This window comes from Liolophura sinensis, chromosome 6 (assembly GCF_032854445.1).
Source record: "Liolophura sinensis isolate JHLJ2023 chromosome 6, CUHK_Ljap_v2, whole genome shotgun sequence".
In the NCBI taxonomy this organism is placed as follows: domain Eukaryota; kingdom Metazoa; phylum Mollusca; class Polyplacophora; order Chitonida; family Chitonidae; genus Liolophura; species Liolophura sinensis.
The window spans coordinates 28842927-28864107 of NC_088300.1; the positions used below are offsets into that span (position 1 = coordinate 28842927).

The following is a 21181-nucleotide window of genomic DNA, read 5'->3' on the forward strand; positions in this document are numbered from 1 at the left end:
TGTTTAGGTGTCATTCCTAATATTTTATTTCTGGTACAAGGGATGTCAATACACTAAAGTTTTACACCTCTCCCTCATTATAATGCTGCTGTTGGGGATAACCTCTTAGCTGCCCACTGTTGTCATTTAAGTTCCTTGGCCATCTATAGCCAATGAAATACATGGATTCAGGATGATCATTGTAGAGCCAGATCTGCAGGATGTATGGATTTCATTTAATAATTACAAAATAGCCACTTGTCTGAGAGCATAGTGTGGAGGTTTTCTTTACTAAAACTTCTGAAATTATGCCCAGCTATGTGCTACAGCAGGCAGCTTGGAGAAAACTTCTGAAAGTATGCCCAGCTATGTGCTACAGCAGGCAGCTTGGAGAAAACTTTGGGGAACAAATCTGTGACCTTTGTTATACTGAATCACTTGTGGGAATGTCGGAGTGTTATGAGGAAGGAGAGGCACACTATAGCATGTTGGCAGGCTAATGTATTAAGCCCTGCTATCTACTTGTACAACATAAATGAATTTGTGACATTTTTTTACTGATCAGCTCTTCTTACACAGAGCAATCATGATTTTCCACAGGTATAATGTTGACAGATTCGTCCAACTACAAGTATACGTCAAGTATTTGTTCAAGTAGCCTCACATTACAAGAATCATCTCACAAGATCAACCAAAGTAGGCTGAACACACCAGCATTTCTCCAGAAATATTAGAAATGATCACAAAGCATATTTTATTTTACACGCTCTGACACAACCTTAGTGTATATATGTATAACCATGGCAAATGAGTAATTCTCTTACCAATTGTAGGATCATACTCTTCAACAAAACTGAAAACAGAAAAAAAAACGATATCATAAAATTTCAAGTGTGGATATTACAATTCACTCTGTCATTTTTTAAAACCACACATCCACATATTCCTGATATGCATTAACACATCCCTGTTACCAGGTACTATACATGTTATATTGCAGACTATCTGGAATATGACCATTTTTATTCCATCACTGACTTGTATATCACACAGACGTTCTGGGAATATACCCCAATACATGATGCTCAAATATCCTGATTCATTATCTCCTATATACATGACCTATCAAAACTGTAATATCTTTGACCTGGTGCAAAACCAGTTTTATATCACATCTTTCATCTTGCCCTGAATTTCTGAGAACATAATACACGTACAATATCTGACACTCCAGTCTTTTTATAATTTTTTATAATTAATCAGCCAATTCAGCTGGATGAATGCCTATTGTAAATGGTTTATGTGTTCCAGCTGTTACAGATTTCCATTTTCATCTACAGGCTTTCCCAGAAAAGGTGCCTGAATTTATAGGATTATATCAAATAAGAGCAGGAAATTCCGCCATTAGCCAATTTATGCATACATCCACAGTTCTGAAAACTAATCTGATTGGTGTTTAACAAATTATCACAAGATCTTTCCATTTTTACACTGGCTTGCAGGTTAAATAGGGGGATAAAATTAGAGTGCCCAGAAAAAAAACAGCAAGCAAAAAACACCACCATCCTTCATCAGGCACTTTGCAAACCTACCAATTTTAACAGGAAGAACTAGCGAGAGGTTGGTTTTAATATGCCACCTTCAGTACGGGTTATTTTAGTCAAATTTGCCAACCTATCAGGGCCTCAGGTCAGAAAACTGAAGTTTGAATTTTTCTTCCTTTATCTTCTTGTAGGACAAACATTAGAAAAGGCTTTTTGGCTATTTGGCAATAAACATGTAACTTTTCTTTCTTTACTAACTTTTCATGTACAAATGGAAGAAAGAAAAAGCCTGCATCAATCTGGTTGAAAACATAAATCTGAATTCCACACATTTACTGTCATCTATAAATATAAATATCATCTATATATTCTCATTTTATGGATTATCTCCTTGTCTAATGGCCTTCTTACTTCCTGTATTTGAGATTCAATTCAATAAGCAAATACTGGTGACATATCTATGCTATAACCAAACATGAAAACTTACCAGGTTTAAATTTACAGCCTTTTCTTCCATAATATCACAAACTTTATTTCTATTAATAGAAATTCATCTCCATTCTCATGGGAAAGCAGAGCTACAAGTACATGTTTACCTGTTTCATATTTCTGAATGATCCCAGCAAATGTGACACAGCTGTGATGACACATCTGCACAATATTATCATACCAATGAAGAACTGTTGTGCCGAACTGATTCATACAGATGCCAGACAAAATGAACACATCACAGTTCGCATGTGTCTAAATAAAATGTTCTAAATGCATAGAATGAATGAATGCGCATTAGACCAAAACAGCAATTTTTCATCGGCTCAGAGACGTAGAAGTTGACCCACAGATGTATAAAGATCTACAGTTTTATGAATAATATATAAAAGTTGAGGAGATGCCAGTAGAGCTCTGCATTAAGTTGAGAAGATTCTTGGCCTGAATACAGATGGTGCACCCAGCTTTAGGGATGCTTCATATTCCCTCTAGGGTAACTTTCTGTAGGGAAAATGATACATATATATTATAACTGTTCATGTGTCCACTACTCAACCGCCATGTAATGTGTCAGCTTAAACTTGATACACAGTCTGGCAAGGGCAAAACAATCACGACTTAAGGCATATTCAGGTACGTTGTCAAAAAGAAGCATTCCTTTCCTTGAAATTACGTGTCGTTTCCCTGTCAGTGTTTATCAAGTACATGTATGGCCAGCAGAATCAAAGTTCAGCTTTTCTACATGTACAAAGGTCTGTAAAAAATAAAAATCTATCCATCAATCACTCCAAGGCATGATTTTCAATAATGATTCTGTTGTGGAAATGATATAATACAATCAAAAGATTTTAACGCTCTTTATTCCATGTGTTTACAGGAGATATGCATATATCTACATGTAACTTTCTATCTACATGTAACAACTGTACAGCCCAAGGGCCCATGATCACTGGAGTCATACGTTTAATTATGCTCTTGAGAATCTGGCTGGGGCTTTAAGTCTGGAGGTTTTTCAGCAACGGATCAGCGAGGTACCCATCCAAATGGTCAAGTAAAATACAAAAAATAATGCCATTTTGATTCCTTGTTAAAGCAACATGGGCTTTTTGGACATCCTCTTTCACACTTCTATGGATCTAGGTTTGGCCCAATACCTGACAAGGCGAACTCAAAGATTAATGTCCAGATTTAGCTTCCTGTCCTGATTATAAAGATTATAACCTGTTTAAACAACATGTTACTGGAAGGGCTTCTGAGAAACGTAATAATGACTGTAAATCAACCAAAAACATTAGATTTACAGCCCTAACCCTTCTCCAGCTGGCTGCATGGTACAGCTCAGCGATGACATAGATGGCCAACTCAAGTCTAACTGCCCTAAATAACGTACAATTTTGTACCAAAACGATGTCAATTTTGAGATAGATTCTAGCTGCACAGAAGAAAATATATGAATTTGAACCCATAAAGTGGAAGATGGTGAAGTTACAATTTACATGTATGACACGGACATCTCTGGTCAGACTTCAGATTCTGAGATTCAGAAGTTGAATTTGTTCAGGCATATGGACTGGTGAGCTATAGCTTTATCAAGAGTTACACTGTACATTTTGTGTGTTTATCTTGAGATTTAATATTTATCAAAATGGCGAGAGCAGATAAGGCTGTTCTAGGTGGGAACAAAATCCTTACATCTTGTACTGTAAATCCATGCCTTCCTAAGGGCCAAATCTTCTGGAAAGTTCAGGGTTCTTTGACGCCCTTTTCGTCGTATGCAGAACAACAAACTATTTCTTGGAGAAATTCAATATGTTTGTAGTCACTCTTGTAGCTCTTTTCTAAGATCTAAACTGTGAAGCTCTGGCAGCTTGTAAAGTTTAGACTTGTATGATGTAATCTGGCGGAGACTACCGAGTGTTGGCGGGGGAAAAATGCATCAAACCAGCCTCATTATCAAGTTATTTTAAGTGCCATATTACTCAGATTAATTTAAGCTTTTTCAATACTTTTTACAATCAATTTAACAATATATACAGGGGGCATCTAATTATGAATAAATAATAATCTGGACACTAATCCTTCAACTTTCCTTCAACCATAACCCTGCCACCTGTTGTATCAGGGAAAAATAGAAACATTAAATCCAAATCAAATAAATACATGCAAATTAACAGACAGTGCAGGAATTGCACATAAACATTATACCTACATGTACATGAAACACACAAATCATATATGTACATAGATGTGTCTCATTATTTTCTCCACCTTGACGCTATCTCTCTAGGAAAGGCTATTTTCAAGGCTGTTTCTGGTTACATTTTCGAAGCCCATAATGGACAGATCAAAGATACAGCAGGAAGAAAGCACGATTGACCACTGATGGACGTTAAGAGCTGGTTGGTCAACAGCTTTTATCAATAGAAAAACCAGATGACTTTGAACAGGCTAATATCACCCCCGGATGTTGAACGGATTTGCCTCTGTGGAGTATTATTCATTCACCACTTTGAGGTCTTGGTTAGATATCAGTCACTTGGTAAAAATGACAAAATCAGATGAAAGGGCGTCAAAACTTAATTGCAAATATGATCTTTTTTTGTATTTTTGTACGGTGGGTATTTGGGACCAACTTTTGGTATTTATGGTTGTTGCATAATAACATCTTAAATAAGGAAGTGATGCTTGTCTAATAAATTTATATGAATATAACTTTGTTGTTTACATATCCAAACATATGCATGTAGCCTAAACTATGATAATATTTATGAACGTATTAAAAATATAAATATGATCCAAATTGAGGTTTAATACATTTGTTAATTGAAAGAACAAATTCTGCTACAAAAATATTTATTCAACCTGTGTTACCATCCTCATTTATCACATTATTAAACAAAGACTATAAATACCAAAAGGTGGTCCCACATACCAACCATACAAAAATTATTTTCAAGTGTCTTTTTCTCCTTAAGGAAAAATCAGAAAAAATAGTGAAGACCACTTTTAGGAATAACTTTTTGCATTCTTTCATCTGAACTTTGTGTCATTTTTACGTTTTCTTCACCTTTAAAACTGCAGTTAAAGCATTACTAATGACAGGGGCTTTGCTTTGAGTTTTGCCCCCAAATTTTGCACACAATTAAATTTCTGCAAGAATCTCCATTTTCATGTATGCATGTCTGTCTGTCTGTCCGTCTGCATGTATGAATCAACATATGTATGAGGTACACCTGTCATCATTCCTGCCACATGGAAAGGCTATCTGGCCCCAATCTAGAGGTATTGTAGGACATGTGCCCTTTCCTTGATCCTAAAAGCAGTTTTACAAGGTTCAGAAATTGGCCAATTTTGCTGTAAAAAATTTTGGGCATTTTGCAGTCAATATTTAGAAGAGTAGGTGCGCTATGAGCGGGTATCAGATTTGGAATTAACCAATAGGTATTCAAAATCTCATACACTTAACATCAAAATTTAAACGCTTGCGGAGCTACTTCAATGATGCATAGTGTAGAATCAAGCACAGCTTTGATATGTTGACATACTACATGCTGAAAGTACATAGACATGTCAAGTTCAATAGTCTATATTAAAAACTCATCACTTAACATAGTTGTACACAATAAAAGACAGAAATCAAAACATTTCTGAGCAGACTTTATACTGACATGTAATACTTACTGGTTTTGTATGAGCTGAATTGTCAAGGCACTTTTACCAACGCCTCCAGCTGAAAGCAAACAAAATATATAATTTAAAGAAGTACATAATTACATCTTGAATGAAAAAAATGCTCTGCTGATAATTCAAACATGAGAATAGGTTTCAGCTTACATATCTTACACATATATGAACGTTAACTAAGGAAAATGAAAGAAAATTTTAATTCCTCATACTCTACAAATGCATGTAGTTTTATGTTGTACTTAACAATTTTTCAGTCCTATGATGATTAAAAGTCTATGGGTTTCTGTACATGTACATATATTTTGTCTTCTTGTGGCAAAGTGAGTCCATGCCACCAAAGTGCTGCCGCCACTGAAGTATTATGCTGAAGACACCAGACAGGACACCTCACACAGTCACATTATACCAACACTGGGCCAACCATCATGTTTCCTTACTCTAACCTCTCAGAGAAAGAGAAATGCATCAGCCAGTACCAGTTTTAAAGTCTTTGGTATGACCCAGCTCGTGTTCGACCCGGGGATCTCTCCACCCCGCGATGGATGCTCTACCCATTAGGGTTCTGAAGCCGTCTTCAATACATGTGGGAAAAGGCAATTATGTACCAACATAAATACACAAACTGATAGAATGATACATGCATGTGAGTGAGTGAGTGAAAGATTTAACGTCATTTTCAACAACATTTCAGTTTTATCGCAACAAGATACATGCATGTATGTGTATGTACATGTACTTCAAGGGTGAACAAAATGTTACATATAGCTGTAGTTACATGTTTACCTATTTAAAATGTTAATGACATTTCTTTCATGCATGATGTGCCTACAAGTACATTGATACTTGTGTATTGCAGACAATTAGCTTTACATCTTCAGATTAAAATACGGATGCTAACAGCTTTGTAATTTGCTCAATGTCATCATTCTTGATTGAACTTGTCAGTGTTGCAGATCAGAGCTTAATGTATCGGATGGCTGCGGTAGAATATCCTGGAGTGCCAGATAGACCTTCTGAGTACAAGCCAAAGCAATCACGGTCATTTGGTTTGCAAGGTTTCTATTAATGGTTACCGCAACAGAAAGGCATCGCTCATGTTGAACAAATAATCTGTTTTTTTCACGCATAAAATGCTTGAATTTTTATTGAGGTACTGGAACGTGATGTTTCGTAAACCCACGGCAGTAACAACACAGCAATTCGGCATGAACAAATGTATAACCAAAAGCACTAGAAGTGAATAAAATGCCAGCTGTGCAACTGATCAGATTGAGCATAGACTGTATCCATTTTCTTACCAGCTTGATAAGATCAAGTTCTCCAGTTATGTGAGCTATTGGATTTAAATCCTCCAGGTATGGCTAGTCAAATGTCAACTCAATATTCACTGCATGAAACTCCACAAACTAAAAAAGTGGAAAATTTACCACGAATGTATAATGCATTTTCAGGATCAGCATTTGACAAGAAACACCACACTAAAATGTCTTCACACATTTGACACACAGGAGCTTTACTTTCTGATCATCTGCATGTAAATTACAGGAGAATGTCAAAGGTAGGCTATAGTGCTATAAATACATGTAGCACCCAGCAGTATGCTTACATCTGCAAGGTGAATGTCCTGAAATCCAGTACAAGAGGTTCAGCTGTTTGAATTTGCTCCTGTGCTGTGAAAGATGAATGAGTGGGGATTGCAGATGGAAATGTCAAATGTTACGCCCTGTTTTACACATCAAGGGAGCTGGCTAGCATTCTCTAGAGAACTACCACGTTAACCACATCTCCCTGCCATTGATGATTGACGGAGACTTGGTGCAGGACAGACAGGTTATGCATGGGTCAAGATTACAGTCATAACTATTGTGCAATGCGATGACAGGCACTATGTTATGTAATAGTAAAGCAAAATTATGTCCTATCGTACATAATAATTATGTTGTTGGCACACTGAAACATGAATTAAAAAGATGGAAAAACAGTGTACAAGTAGATCTGGTATCGACACACCATGAGACATGCATACCCTAAATAACCATACACTTCATCCATGACTGACTTTCTCATTTTTCTTGATTCTGCAGGTTTTACTGTTTTTAGAAAAAATTTTGAGCTTTGCTTGGAGCACGGGATAAAATTACACTAGAAAATTGTAAGTTTCAGCACCAAAAATAATATTTTGTGATATTTATTTGCCTCTGAAAATGCACTTTTATTGGCGAAATATCATGTCATTTAAAGTACATGTAAAATACAGTAGAGTGCTCATGATACATGTACATACATCTCCATACCTACAGCAAGACATGGTCCAAATACATGTAGCCTATTGGACTATTAATACAGAAAGAGGGCGACCAAAATTACAGCTGTCAGGAAATGACTGAATACAAAAAGGTATACATTTTTTTTTCTGCTAACGTTCCCACACTACACATCCTAAATAAAGGAGTACTATGAGCAAATTCCTCAGCACAATCATCAACATCTTAATTTTTCAGGGTAAACTGTGTTTAAAATTGCACACCATGGACTGAAGCCTTGTAATGCTATAACTGGAGCAACTGGCACATGCATCAATCCATATAATGGTATGGTGAATATGTGGATATAGGGACTTGGCTGGTCATTTAAGGCTTGCATCAGGAGCATACAGATGTATCTGGGTGGCTGCTTTAGGGCATTGCTTCTTCTAAAACATTGGGCTGATGTGCACATGTTGAACAAGGGCTGCCTACTTTGATTATTGCACTATGATGGTGCCTGCACCTGGACCAGTAGCCTGCTTGTCATGTTAGCTGAACTGTGCAAGCAAATAACCAGGTTCTCCAGTCTATCTAGATGCTGCTGGACAGCTCCCATGGGCAGCTTCCAATGCTCAAGCTTTATCAATGACCACACTCAAAACCGGCCACATGTAAACCAAGACACTGGTCACAGGCCACTTCCCGGTTCATGGGAAGCAAGAGCTTGAACCATTTAATTCATTTCTATACCTTTTAATGCACTCAGTGCACACACTGTTCCTCCACAAACTACACTTTAATAAACCTTCCTCTTGCTGGCACTAGGTTTCGTATTCTGCATTTGGCTTACCTAGAAAATCATACCATTCAGTCCAACAGTGGTCATGTTGAATGTTTATTGCCATCAAGGCCAATGAGAAAAAGCAAAAGCGGTGCAATGTAGAAAATCTGACAACTGAACTGAACTCTTTATCTTGTGTGGCACTGTGGTTGAAAGGCTAGCACCTTTATATTAAACCTCTTTGCCAGCTCCCACTTTCTATATTTCACATGTGAATCTCATTGGACTGGCCCTGGATACCCCACTGGCCTAAGGGTCAATGGCACTATTGGTTTACATCAGTAGTAAATTAAGTCCTGGCAATTTCATCTATTTTCTCTGATACAAACCTACTGTTTAAAAGAGGAAAGGAGAAATGATACATTAAACTAGAAAATGACAGTATGACAAGTTTGCATTCAAAGATTTTCATGTATATGCATAAAACCTGCACATGGCAGTTATATTTATCTACACAAGATAGTATGATATCACACTAAATGATTTACCAGCATATAGCGCAGTATGATTTACCTACACATGAAACAGTATGATTTACCTGCAAGACTATATGATTCACCTTCAAAAACATGTTTGGCAGTATGATTTACCTGCACATGACACAGTGTGATTTACCTGCACATGACACAGTGTGATTTACCTTCACATGACACAGTGTGATTTACCTGCACATGAGAAAGAGTGATTTACCTTCAAGACAATGTGATTTACCTTCAAGACAATGTGATTTACCTTCAAGACAATATGATTCACCTTCACATACATGTACATGTTTGGCAGTTATGGGCACATGACAGTGTGATTTACCTGCAAATGACACAGTGTGATTTACCTGCACATGACACAATATGATTTACCTGCACATGACACAGTGTGATTTACATGAATGTGACACAGTGTGATTTACCTGCATATGACACAGTGTGATTTACCTGCAAGACAATATGATTCACCTTCACATACATGTACCTTTTGCAGTATGAGTTATGTGCACATGACAGTGTGACTTACCTGCATGACAGTATGATTTACTTGTAAATGTACATGACAGTATGATTCTCCAGCACACGTACATGTACAGTATGCCAGTATGATTTACGTGCACATGACAGTGTGATTATGAATTCACAAGCCCATATACATGTATGGCAGTATGATTTATGTGCACATTCTGCAAGATGGATCAGAAGCTAGAGACCACACGATCTCCCATGTTTTTGCATAGGAAAATGCCTATTATTGAATAGCTGTCAGTGATCTTGTATCCACTGAATTTGTATAATTTTCAGCTTCCAGATAGTCTGACCATTTCTGCAGAGCTTTCGCGACCTTACTTTGGACAACTAGGCCTTACTGGTCACTAGTGAAGTTATGAACGGGTGGTCACACGACCCACTTCAGACCTGTTTTACAGAATGGCATAATGATTTAGTTGTACAAAACTGTGTTCAAAATGTTATGCAAAAATCTCAGCATTCCCTAAATAAATCAATAGGTCATTTGAAGTAGGAATGTTAGGGGTTCAACACATGGGCACTCAACATATCAAAGGCCAGATCAACTTGTCACTGCTGGAGCTGAATGAAACTGCCCAAGGGCTGTGAAATGGGTCTATTGCTCTTCATCTATTTTATTTTTCTTCTAACTGGTGACCAATTGTCTTCTAGTACAATTCACTGGTCTAGTACAATTCATTGGTCTTCTCTACCCACAAAGGGCCTATCAGCTATTCTGTCTGTAATGGAGCACCGGCCTCACCTCATTAAGAGAATGCATTGCACCAGAACATTATATTATGATATATTGCAAGATTGAAGACATTCGTTACCATTTCTATTTGGTCGGTTAGTGTGAGCATGAAAATCATTATTATTTGTACAACTGCCACATGTGGCAACACATCAAGGTAACTGCTGACCAAATATGGGGGAGACCTACTTCAGATGTAGTCCACATGACAAAATCATGTCACACATACACTAGTGCATTCAACCCTTACCATGTTCATCTGTCATAAAGGCCTCTAAAAACCATGTTCTGGCACATCAGCTGGAGTGGTGTAGTGAGCAACCAGCTACGGACCTGACATGCTGTCTGATGGGAGTTTGAATCCAGAGCATTTCACAACAAGTTAAGTGAATACTTTAAAAAAAAGTACAAATTGTGAAGCAATGTCATATAAATGACAGAAACTAGAATGATAAACGCTGCTGTTTTTCTCTTAATGCTAACTGAACATGTCCCCATTCAATTTTAACCAATGAAAAATCAGTAAAAGAAAAAATCAGTCAAAAATGATGTCAGAATGCACATGGAAAGCAACAAGTAAATGTAAATATAGTCCTAGTCCTTACAACTCCCCTATTTATTGGCAGTATATAGTATACATCTAAAGTGTTTCTGCACACTAGCTTTTCTCATGATCGTTGTTTTTCATTGCATTAGCTTCTCCCCTCAGAAATGACAGATACATCAAATCACATTTTAACACTGCACAAATAACTGATGGTCAGTGTACAATTAAAAGCATTTACTGGGAGCGATAGGATGATTTAATGCTGTACAGTAGCAGAACTTGCTGTATGGTCATGCAAATGACCATTTTTTTGCCCTTGCTACATCTTCTTCATGGCAAACACTAGAGAATGTCACAAATACAAGTATCACAGAAGTCATTCTCCACGATTACGGGTAGTGGTACATGAGCCTTTGCCTTCAGTTTCTGAAAACTAACACGCCGTGCAGAGCACCGCGCACGTAAACTACTCTGTAAATCTACTTTCCATTTTGACAGGACCGTTTGCTTTAAATCTCGCATGCACACTATAGCTTTCAGGAATTTAGGTGTATCATCTAATTTTTTTAAGTGCATTTATGCCTGCACGCCTCTTATCTGCAGCACTGAGGTCAAGGTCAAGTTCTTTCACATTCTTTATTTTCACCATTTTGGGGACTAACAAAGCCCTCGATTGCCATTAGGTAGGCCTAAATCTTATTAGGAGCCGTTAAATAAATGAACGTAGGCTACCTTACATGTTGTAAATCTTTTTGCTACGTACACTATCATAGGCAATCAAGGTACCGACTGGTATTTGACACTTCGATAAGTTTTCGTGACACCAAACTACACATAATTACACACCTACACATAAATAAAATTTTTATTCATTGCATAATCATAACATATAAATCCCAACAAAACAATGAAGAAAACATCATGAAAAGAAGCTAATATCTGACCATAAGACAGGGTCTATTTAGTTAAGTGTACTGACACCTTGTACTTCAGTGCAACTACTTCCGGCGTTTTCTTCACATTTTTTTCATGCCTCTGTACTGGGACCCTGGCGATTCTCACCAATAGATCCATAAAAAAGGTGACGGCTATAAATATGCACTACATATGATTTACCTGCAAGACAATATGATTCACCTTCACATATATGTACATGTTTGGCAGTATGAGTTATGGGCACATAACATTGTGATTTACCTGCACATGACACAGTGTTATTTATAAGCGCTACATGAACATATGACTAGCATAGCTGTAAAAATACATTATCACAACATTGTAAGTGCTATTAGATACTTGCTGAATCAGGACCTACATGTAGATCAATGCTAAATGATCTGCAATGCAAGATCGTTTTTTATTTAAACTGAGCCATGCTGTCCCTTCTTTTATCACCAGGAACAATCTGCAGTCTTTATGGTTTATATTCCACCTGATCATACATTTACAGTCTTTCTGAACCGTACATCGGCAAACACCCCGACAGCACGACAAAGCTTCCATATTCAAGACTGTTTGTAAACACACCACTGCTTGTTTTGCAAGGTTATTGATTTCTGCCAAGGAACAAATCTGTAGACCAAAAATATCTGAGGTGTTTTTTTTTCTATACATGAACCAGATGGCTTTCATGGCAACCTAGTGCTCTACTGACACACTTGCTCATCTAGGATAACCTAAGTGGGTCAGTCACATGAACATTATACCTTTGTACACTGAACGCATGTACACGTATATCATTTATAACCTGCCAGACACAGATCTGAGTCACATTTCAAGAGCTTCAATCACATATCATCAGCATCAATTGGCATATGCCAAGCCTCAACAACATAAATCAGTGTACCATGAGCCAAAATCACATATCGAGCCTCAATCATGTATCAGTCATGAGTCTAATCACATATCTTGAGCATCAATTATGTATCAGTCATGAGCTTCAATCATATATACATCTGGGTACCATGAGCCCCAATCACATATCGAGCCTCAATCATGTATCAGTCATGAGTCTAATCACATATCTTGAGCATCAATTATGTATCAGTCATGAGCTTCAATCATATATACATCTGGGTACCATGAGCCCCAATCACATATCGAGCCTCAATCATGTATCAGTCATGAGTCTAATCACATATCTTGAGCATCAATTATGTATCAGTCATGAGCTTCAATCATATATACATCTGGGTACCATGAGCCCCAATCACATATCGAGCCTCAATCATGTATCAGTCATGAGTCTAATCACATATCTTGAGCATCAATTATGTATCAGTCATGAGCTTCAATCATATATACATCTGGGTACCATGAGCCCCAATCACATATCTTGTATCAGTCTTAGGCCTAAATGACACATCGAGTCTTAATCATGCATTAGCCTTGAGCCTCAATAATGTATCAGTTGTAAGCCTCAATCACATATCAATCACAAGCCTCAATCACAAATCTAATGAGCCCTGGTGCCAAACCTGGCCAGAGCCGACATAAATGACACTGATGCATACGACACATATAAACTACCTGCAGATAATACACAAACAGACCATTAGCAAAGAGAGTGCAACCAGTTGGCAAATCAGAGACATGAAACATCATAAGACACTATTCATCACAGCAATTAAAGGAATGAGGATTTATACTAATTAAAGAGGCTACACTGGAGATTTTTTTAGAAAAATTTGTACTTGTACTATTTATAGTGTTATAATGATAGTAAAGTCTGAAAAGGTTACATGTATAAGGCGACCTGTATTATAAATTTTACAAACTTTATTACAAATTTTATACCTAAACATGTTCAAAGACCCAAGGCTGATATTTGTTAAAAAGTCAATCACTTGGAATATTGCAAAATAGTAAAAATTTACATATTTACACTGATTAATTTTTTGTCCAAAATACCCTGTATAGCATGTAATACAGGTAAACATATACATATATCCCAGTCCTTCAACCTCAAAACAAAGATCACAAGCAAGATAGTACAAATACATTTCATGGAAAACAAACCTTGATACCAATCCATGTGCAAAGATCCCACCTTAGAAGAGACAAGGTTGCTGTATACTGTTTGTTGGTGACCTCATTTTTAGTTATGCATTGTGGAAACCGGCTTCTTTAATTAGCTAACCTCAAACAGCAACCCCAGCCTTACAAATCCCAAAGATCCCAAAACAATCAGTGGTCTCAGTCCTGATGATAAACCATGAACCCTGACAATAAACACATCTTGAATGGGTCCAGATCCTAGCCACTGTATCCCCAATAAGAAACTCCAAGACCAGACGAGAATCCTCAAATTATAAGCCTATGACCATGTTTTCACAAAGCAATTGTAAGTCCATTGTAACTATAGCTAAGTACACGTTTGTCTGTGACTGAAGCAGGGTTCAGAACAGAAACCTTTTAGCCCAGGGCCCCAATACACTTTAAGTTGATCGTAACTACACTGTACATTTAATAGCAAACACATGTCAATGATATTTGTCACTTCGGCAGTTACAATCAACTTAGCCTATGATTGCTTTGTGGGACAAGGCCCACAGCAGAAATTATGAGCCCAGATCAAAATTAATAAGCCTTGATATCCAACCATGAGTCTGTGTCATCAAGACTACTGTAGAAAAAAAGACAGAAGCACAGATTGCAAATGATGAACCAAGAATAAAGATCCCAGCTTACGGACCAAGATCCCTGACCAAAGGTCACGTCAAGAGCTTAGTCCATGAATAGTTTTTCAACAGTTTTTTTCATCTCTTAAATTTGTTTTCTAGACCAAGTCAAAGACCAAAATCCAGGTGTCCCGATTCCAGACTGTGGTAAGGTTAGAAACAATGAGCTATGTACATGTAAAAAACCAGGAGGCAAGGGTTATCTGGTCTCAGATAACAGGAACAAATATTACTTGTTTACTTGACTGGTGACTGACTCAAGAAGATTTAACTTATATGAAGGCGGCCAGCATTATGGTGGGAGGAAACCCACGACCATCTACAAGTTGCCCCAAACCTTTCTATAACAAGTACAGTAAAATCCCCTCCTGTACTTCTTCATCTGGTCATGTGTCTAGATGTGTGGATGATAAAAAAAAGCCCCTTGAATACCAAGTGGACAATACTAAGCATGTTACGGATCAATGTTAATCATGATAATCCAGTACACCTACTTTACAAACTCGGGCCTTGACGAATATGTTTATCACATCTGAAATGTAGTATTGCCTTGAAAGGCCGTATCTGGGTCAATGAGATTTACTGATACTCGTTCAGTTCCAAACATATATGGCATTGTCGGTTCAGACAACAACAACTGTGGGGTTAGATATGGAAGTTTATCAGACACTTGGCAGCATGTAGTGGACCCTGAACTATTGAGTAACACTTCATCTGTAAGTCTAATTAGAGGCTTACATAATTTGGAAAAGTATCTTGAATGCAATTGGTCATACATTATTTCAATATGCAACAAGAGTTTTGGAACTTCATCACAGGCCCATCATGGCAGAGTGAATAATGGACAAAGCCATCAGGCTTGGTGTTGACTGAAAAACACAGGTTTATCTTATTTCAAACTCTCAAGTGAAGCAGTTCTTCTAATACAGTGTTGTCATGAAAACCCAGTACACATGTTAACCATAAAAAGAGGCTTAATTCTGTAAATTTGAAGACGATGTGATATATATGATGGTGGTCAATTTTGTTGGTAGAAGAAACTAGAGTGCCTGGGGGCAAATTACTAAATAACCTTTGGCAACTTACTGACAAATTTTCCCTTTTGATGCGTATATGCACACTGTGTTGACAGAAGACCAGTAGTCTTCAATGAATGTTAGATTGAGCAAACCGCCTCTTTACTGTCACCAACAACCCATAAATCATGAAATCAAGGTGATTTACAAATTCCCAATCCAAGTAAAAGGGCTTCCTCTGGGTCACTATTTTTTTTTAGCCAGTCACTTTAGCCACTCATCAGATTTTGTAGCAAATGCTACTTTTCTTTAGCCATACTTCCTTGACTTGCCTTGATTTAATCTCTTGCGACAATAATCTGATTGAATGGAAGCAATACCCATGACTCTTGTAGGTCTCCATCTGTAATTTGTTTTTTGTCTGCCTTGGTGTAGCTGCTAGAATCAGTTTGGTCTCTTCCAGCTATATCTACAGTTTATCAAACATTACATTTCGAACTGCCCTCAAAATAATGGATCAATGCTTGGCAGCATGTTTTTTGAAAACAAAAAAATCTATCCTTTTTTCAACCCTACCTATCAGTAGGGTCCTAGTAAAATGCAATTTCCTCTATCAGCAAAATTTGCTACGAAATAAAATTTGTAAATTCAGTTTACTTAAATGCAGCATTATGATCAGCACATTGAAGTAACACAGTCTGACAGGGGAAAACCAGATGTCGTACACATTTAAATAATGGCACATATTCTAAAACATTTAATTTACTTCGGATCCCCCAAAATAGTTTATGAAGTGGAAAAGCTTAAATTTTTCATGGGAGGTAACATCATTCACAGATGTAACTTTACCTTGACTTATCTCCCTTAATAATTTTTTTTTTTTTTACATCTGGTGATGAAAAGCATCCCCCAAAATGATCCCCCGAAGCAACAGTCCAACACCTGTGATTGGTAGACAAGCTTCTTACACACCAGTACATCTTCACCCCTTACACGGAAGTCACCTTACATATATCTGTACAGTTCCAAGACAACTTCACCAAATTTTTTTAATCTAAAATGTAATGTGATGTGTCTTTGTTCTCATAAATCCTTTTCATGTAAGTGGGTAAATGGCAAAAACAAGGCAATTTCTTGGCTTATAAATATACACCAACATTGTTACTTTTCACAATCCACAAAATTGTAAATTATCTTCACACTTCTTCAATCTTTGAATGCCATTCAATATTCACAAATCTTTCTTCAGCTTAGGATTTTCTGCCTATTGCACAAACAGTACAGTATCTACATGTATGTTAGTACATGAAATTGCAAAATGATGGGTATAATATATCATCAACAACAAATATACTGTGCCATGCACTGAAACCCTCTCTTTGGGCTTAGGATTACACATAACCCAAAATTCATCTTCCTATTGCCTAAAATGCAAGATTTGTTTATTTGATAGTTTGGTGTTTTGTTTATTTATTTCATTGCTGTTTACACCATATTCAAGAAAAATACACTTATGCAATGGTGGCCAGCATTATAACGGGAGCCAACCACACAGAGCCTGAGGGAAACCCATGACCATCCACAGCTTACTGCGAGGTCTTCTCACGCACCACCACAGAGGAAACCAGCATGAGCTAGACTTGAACTCACAGCCACTGCATTGGTGAGAGGCTCTTGACTTGTTGTGCCGCTCTGGCAAGCCAAACACGCGTACCCCACTAAAATGCAAAAGAGATCTTCCCACTATTAAAGCCAGAATCATACTGCCTGATCATGTGACCAGGTGTATTGTGTAACCGGGCAAAAAATCAACACCGCCTAACACCTGCAAAGGTTATACTGTTAATATGGCACTGTTCTGATGCCATATGGCAGGGTGTTAACCTTTGGACTTTCATCAACAACCCATTAGTTACCTTCCACTGCCCACATGGCACATTTACACCTACTCAAACTAATCAATTTCACATGTGATAACCCTCATAAGTTTACAAAATCCAGAATACTGGTTTAAACACATGTACATACTACTGTATGCTGCAAGTCATTAATTAGGAAATTCAAATTAAATCTGAGTTTAGGCCTTACAATTTATATCCATGTATATTACATGCATGCTGTAATTGTCAGAAACATTTCCCTTATTTGACTTCTGTTTTGGTTAATAAAATACAAATAGAAAAAGAAGTGTAGGTGAATCCTATTTCTGTAATTCAAATATTTTACAAATTACAACCACCCTATGATGTCATAAACCTATGGACAAAATGGATTTAAAGTCTTGTGTACATTATTTTTGGTTAAAATTTTCATAGGAAAATTCAGGATCATGACCAGTTCATTTCAAATTTATAACCAAGCATATCTAATTCTGAAGTACTCATAAAGATCAACATCTTTACATGAACATAGACAGTCATAATGTGAGACATTCAGCGTTGCAATTTAGAAGAATTTCTTGTAGAAAGGTTTTTATATCTACTCAGTGATCTTCTGAAGTTTTCTGCTGCGATTTTCATGGACTAGTCACATGGCCCGTGTGTACCTGAACATATGATAGGTTTATTTCATCATGTTTAGGTTGGGAAATATACCTGTTGAACATCTCGTAATGGCATATTATCATGCATGACCTTGTCTGTCTATACTGGAATGCAAGTGTGGCTTAGATAGTCCAAATACTCCTATCTAGGATTGCTAAAATAAATTTTGAAGAGTGAATATTGTTTAAATGTAGGTGATGTCATGCAATGGAAAGGTGCTATTTAAACTAAAACTTTGTGTCCATAAAATACTGCATCACAATTTGCACTAATTATTTGATGCATAAAGGTAATGGAATTTTCGTAGCCTCCAAATGTCATTGAGTTTCTTGACTGCACGGTTATGGAGGGCTGTATACACCACTACTTTTACTTAAAACAGTAAGTTCTTCACGTCAGAGGACACCTGAACAGCTTTGCATTTTTTCAAAGTCACAATTAAAAAGTGAGTGTGTTTATTTTAATTATTTGTTTGATTGGGATTTAACGTTATACTTAAGAATATTTCATGCTTAAACTGTACAACAGCCATCAGATTTTTTTGGGTGGAGGAAACTGAAGTGCCCAGAGAAGTAAACCAGCAGCCTCCGAAGTACTAATATACATGTACAATATATACACAACAAGTTCTATGTGTATCCTGCAATAGGTAAAAGACAAGACATTTCAAATAAACTTCATGCACGGCCACCTAAACAGCCATACATGCACTGTGGACGTCAAATTTATCCATGACATTTATGCTTGCACTACTACGCCATGGTTAACTTAAATGTCATTCTTGGCCCATGACTTTTCAAGAGTTACCCACGTTCTTCCATGGCTCTTTTAGTCTCCTGTCACTTTTTCCACCAAAAACAGTCTGCACCAGTGACATTTCGGAGCCACAGCATCATTCATTGTGGAAGGTGCTACAGATCTTGAGTACTTCCTTCGTTCTCAGTTCCATGCCATTGAACATGTCTGCCATTATACATGGCTCCGGTGACCTTTCGTCAATTCCACTTATTTTACGGTAATTTCTGTATCATAATACATTCAAATAAACTTAGGATTTTGTATATTTCCATGTTGTTATCCATAGTCTGTGTTTTGAGATGTTTAGCTTCAATGGGGAAATATTTCCAAGGTTAACCTAAGGTAGATGAGAATCTTCCACGATGAATGATACCCAGGCTCCGGCGCAGATTTGAAGAAGTGATAGCAGACTATAAGCAAGCTATAGCGGAACAGGGCATGGGTTAGTGCAATAGCAACTCTTGAAACACCATGACATAGTAGTTCAAACGTAAGCATCAGACAAAGTGATCTTAGTAACATACAGTTTGTGTGAAGAAAGTGACCTCATAATGTTATAGGCCATTTTGTTTTCACCCACAGTAGGGTGATCATGTGACCGCCATCTTTTGGACCATCTTACAGAGTTGGTCAATCCTTCTTTTAGTTTACCTTTAACCCTTATGATTCGACATCAAAGCTTGCACTCACACAAGCTCATAATGAGAGCTTCAATACCACCAGCGCAAATGCAATTTGTGATCTCAACTATGTTTGAGAGGTAGCAATGGAGTTTGTGTCACTGTCAATTCTTAAAGTTTTAAAATGTACTGCAAAGTATATCGACGTATGTCAGATTATTACATATACATGTACACTTATCTTATAACCACATCTCATCTTTGCACATAAGACATTCTACAGTACTGCTGTCTTCAAAATAACATTCTAAATCCCAGTGGCTACAGAAATACATCATCCAGACAATTACTAATAGCTAACTTTCTGTCAAATCGCTGCTAAAATGCACCGTGATCACACCCGTAGCCACTGTTTCGTATTCGGCTCCAAATGCCAGACATTCTCGCACACTTTCTTTGATAACTATGCGTTTTAAGCACGGTGCTAAAGGAGTTTGTACGGCTAACTCGTCATTTTGATGTGTGCACCTAAATGTGGAGTGTTCCTTATCAACCGGTGTGTGTTTAGCGCGCCAGATACACCCTGTTTTGTTTACGATCGCGCCGACAACTGTCCCCACAACAGCAAACTTCAACACTAGCACTCACCTCCAACCACGACCAACTTATACTCCGTCATTTGCTTCCCCTTGCCCTACCAAACTACCCTCAATGCTCGGTTCTACCTCCCTCGTGTCGAATTTTTTGATATGTAGGAAACATAAGCACTTTAAAATGTCTCGAACGTCACTTTCAAAGTGTAAAGCATCTACGTAAGGGTGAACCTACTCATCTACTCTTCACAACATAAGATCACGCCCATGCAATGCCGCTACAGCGAGATGAGCTCCCCTGTTCACAATGGCGCAGTCGACTTCCTGTCATCCATCCTTCGGTCTAACCAGCACTGCTGCTGTTTGTAAGCAATATCTTATCACCTGAATTCAGAACAAAGGTTTGATTCACTGTTCATTACTGAGAGGACAACTGGAAATCGATATGTTTGTCAATGAATATGTGCGACTTATCTCATTTTCGACTATACCGTGCGGTTCTCCCCAGGACAACCCTTTCCATAAATAGCCCACCAATGAGCGGCGAGGCGGTATTTTGGTACCGTTATATATGCGACACACAAAGGCCATTCTTAGTGTCTTCTTAGAAGGTCGACCGGGCAAGCCAAAGTTCGTCGGACGTTCTGGGCAACTGACCTTTATAGATCGGTCCTGCCCAGCCAATATAGTTTCATATCGTGTCGCTCATTTATGACTCTTCGATAAGAGATAGTTATTTGAACACCATGATCTTCTATTCTGCCAAACCGGTTTTGTAGAACTGTGGCGTGTGGGTGTTATTTCCCCCCATTATTATGTCCGATAAAGTAACATCAAAATTAAATGTAT

At 37.6% G+C, this 21181-nt stretch overlaps 1 protein-coding gene across 2 annotated transcripts in view; it reads right to left on the reverse strand.

Annotated features, from left to right (window-relative positions):
• Positions 1–20634, reverse strand: part of LOC135466256 (GTPase HRas) — a 34380-nt gene extending 13746 nt beyond the window's left edge. The window contains exons 1-3 of one of the 2 annotated variants that reach the window (XM_064743667.1): positions 20568–20634; positions 5694–5742; positions 804–832 (exon numbers count right to left, since the gene is read on the reverse strand). In XM_064743667.1, coding sequence (XP_064599737.1) covers positions 804–832; positions 5694–5742; positions 20568–20571 — 82 coding nt within the window. In that variant the 5' untranslated portion in view covers positions 20572–20634. Of the gene's footprint in view, positions 1–803; positions 833–5693; positions 5743–20387 lie in introns of both variants that reach the window. The other variant, XM_064743666.1, reaches the window with a different exon arrangement.
• Positions 20635–21181: the final 547 nt, after the last annotated feature.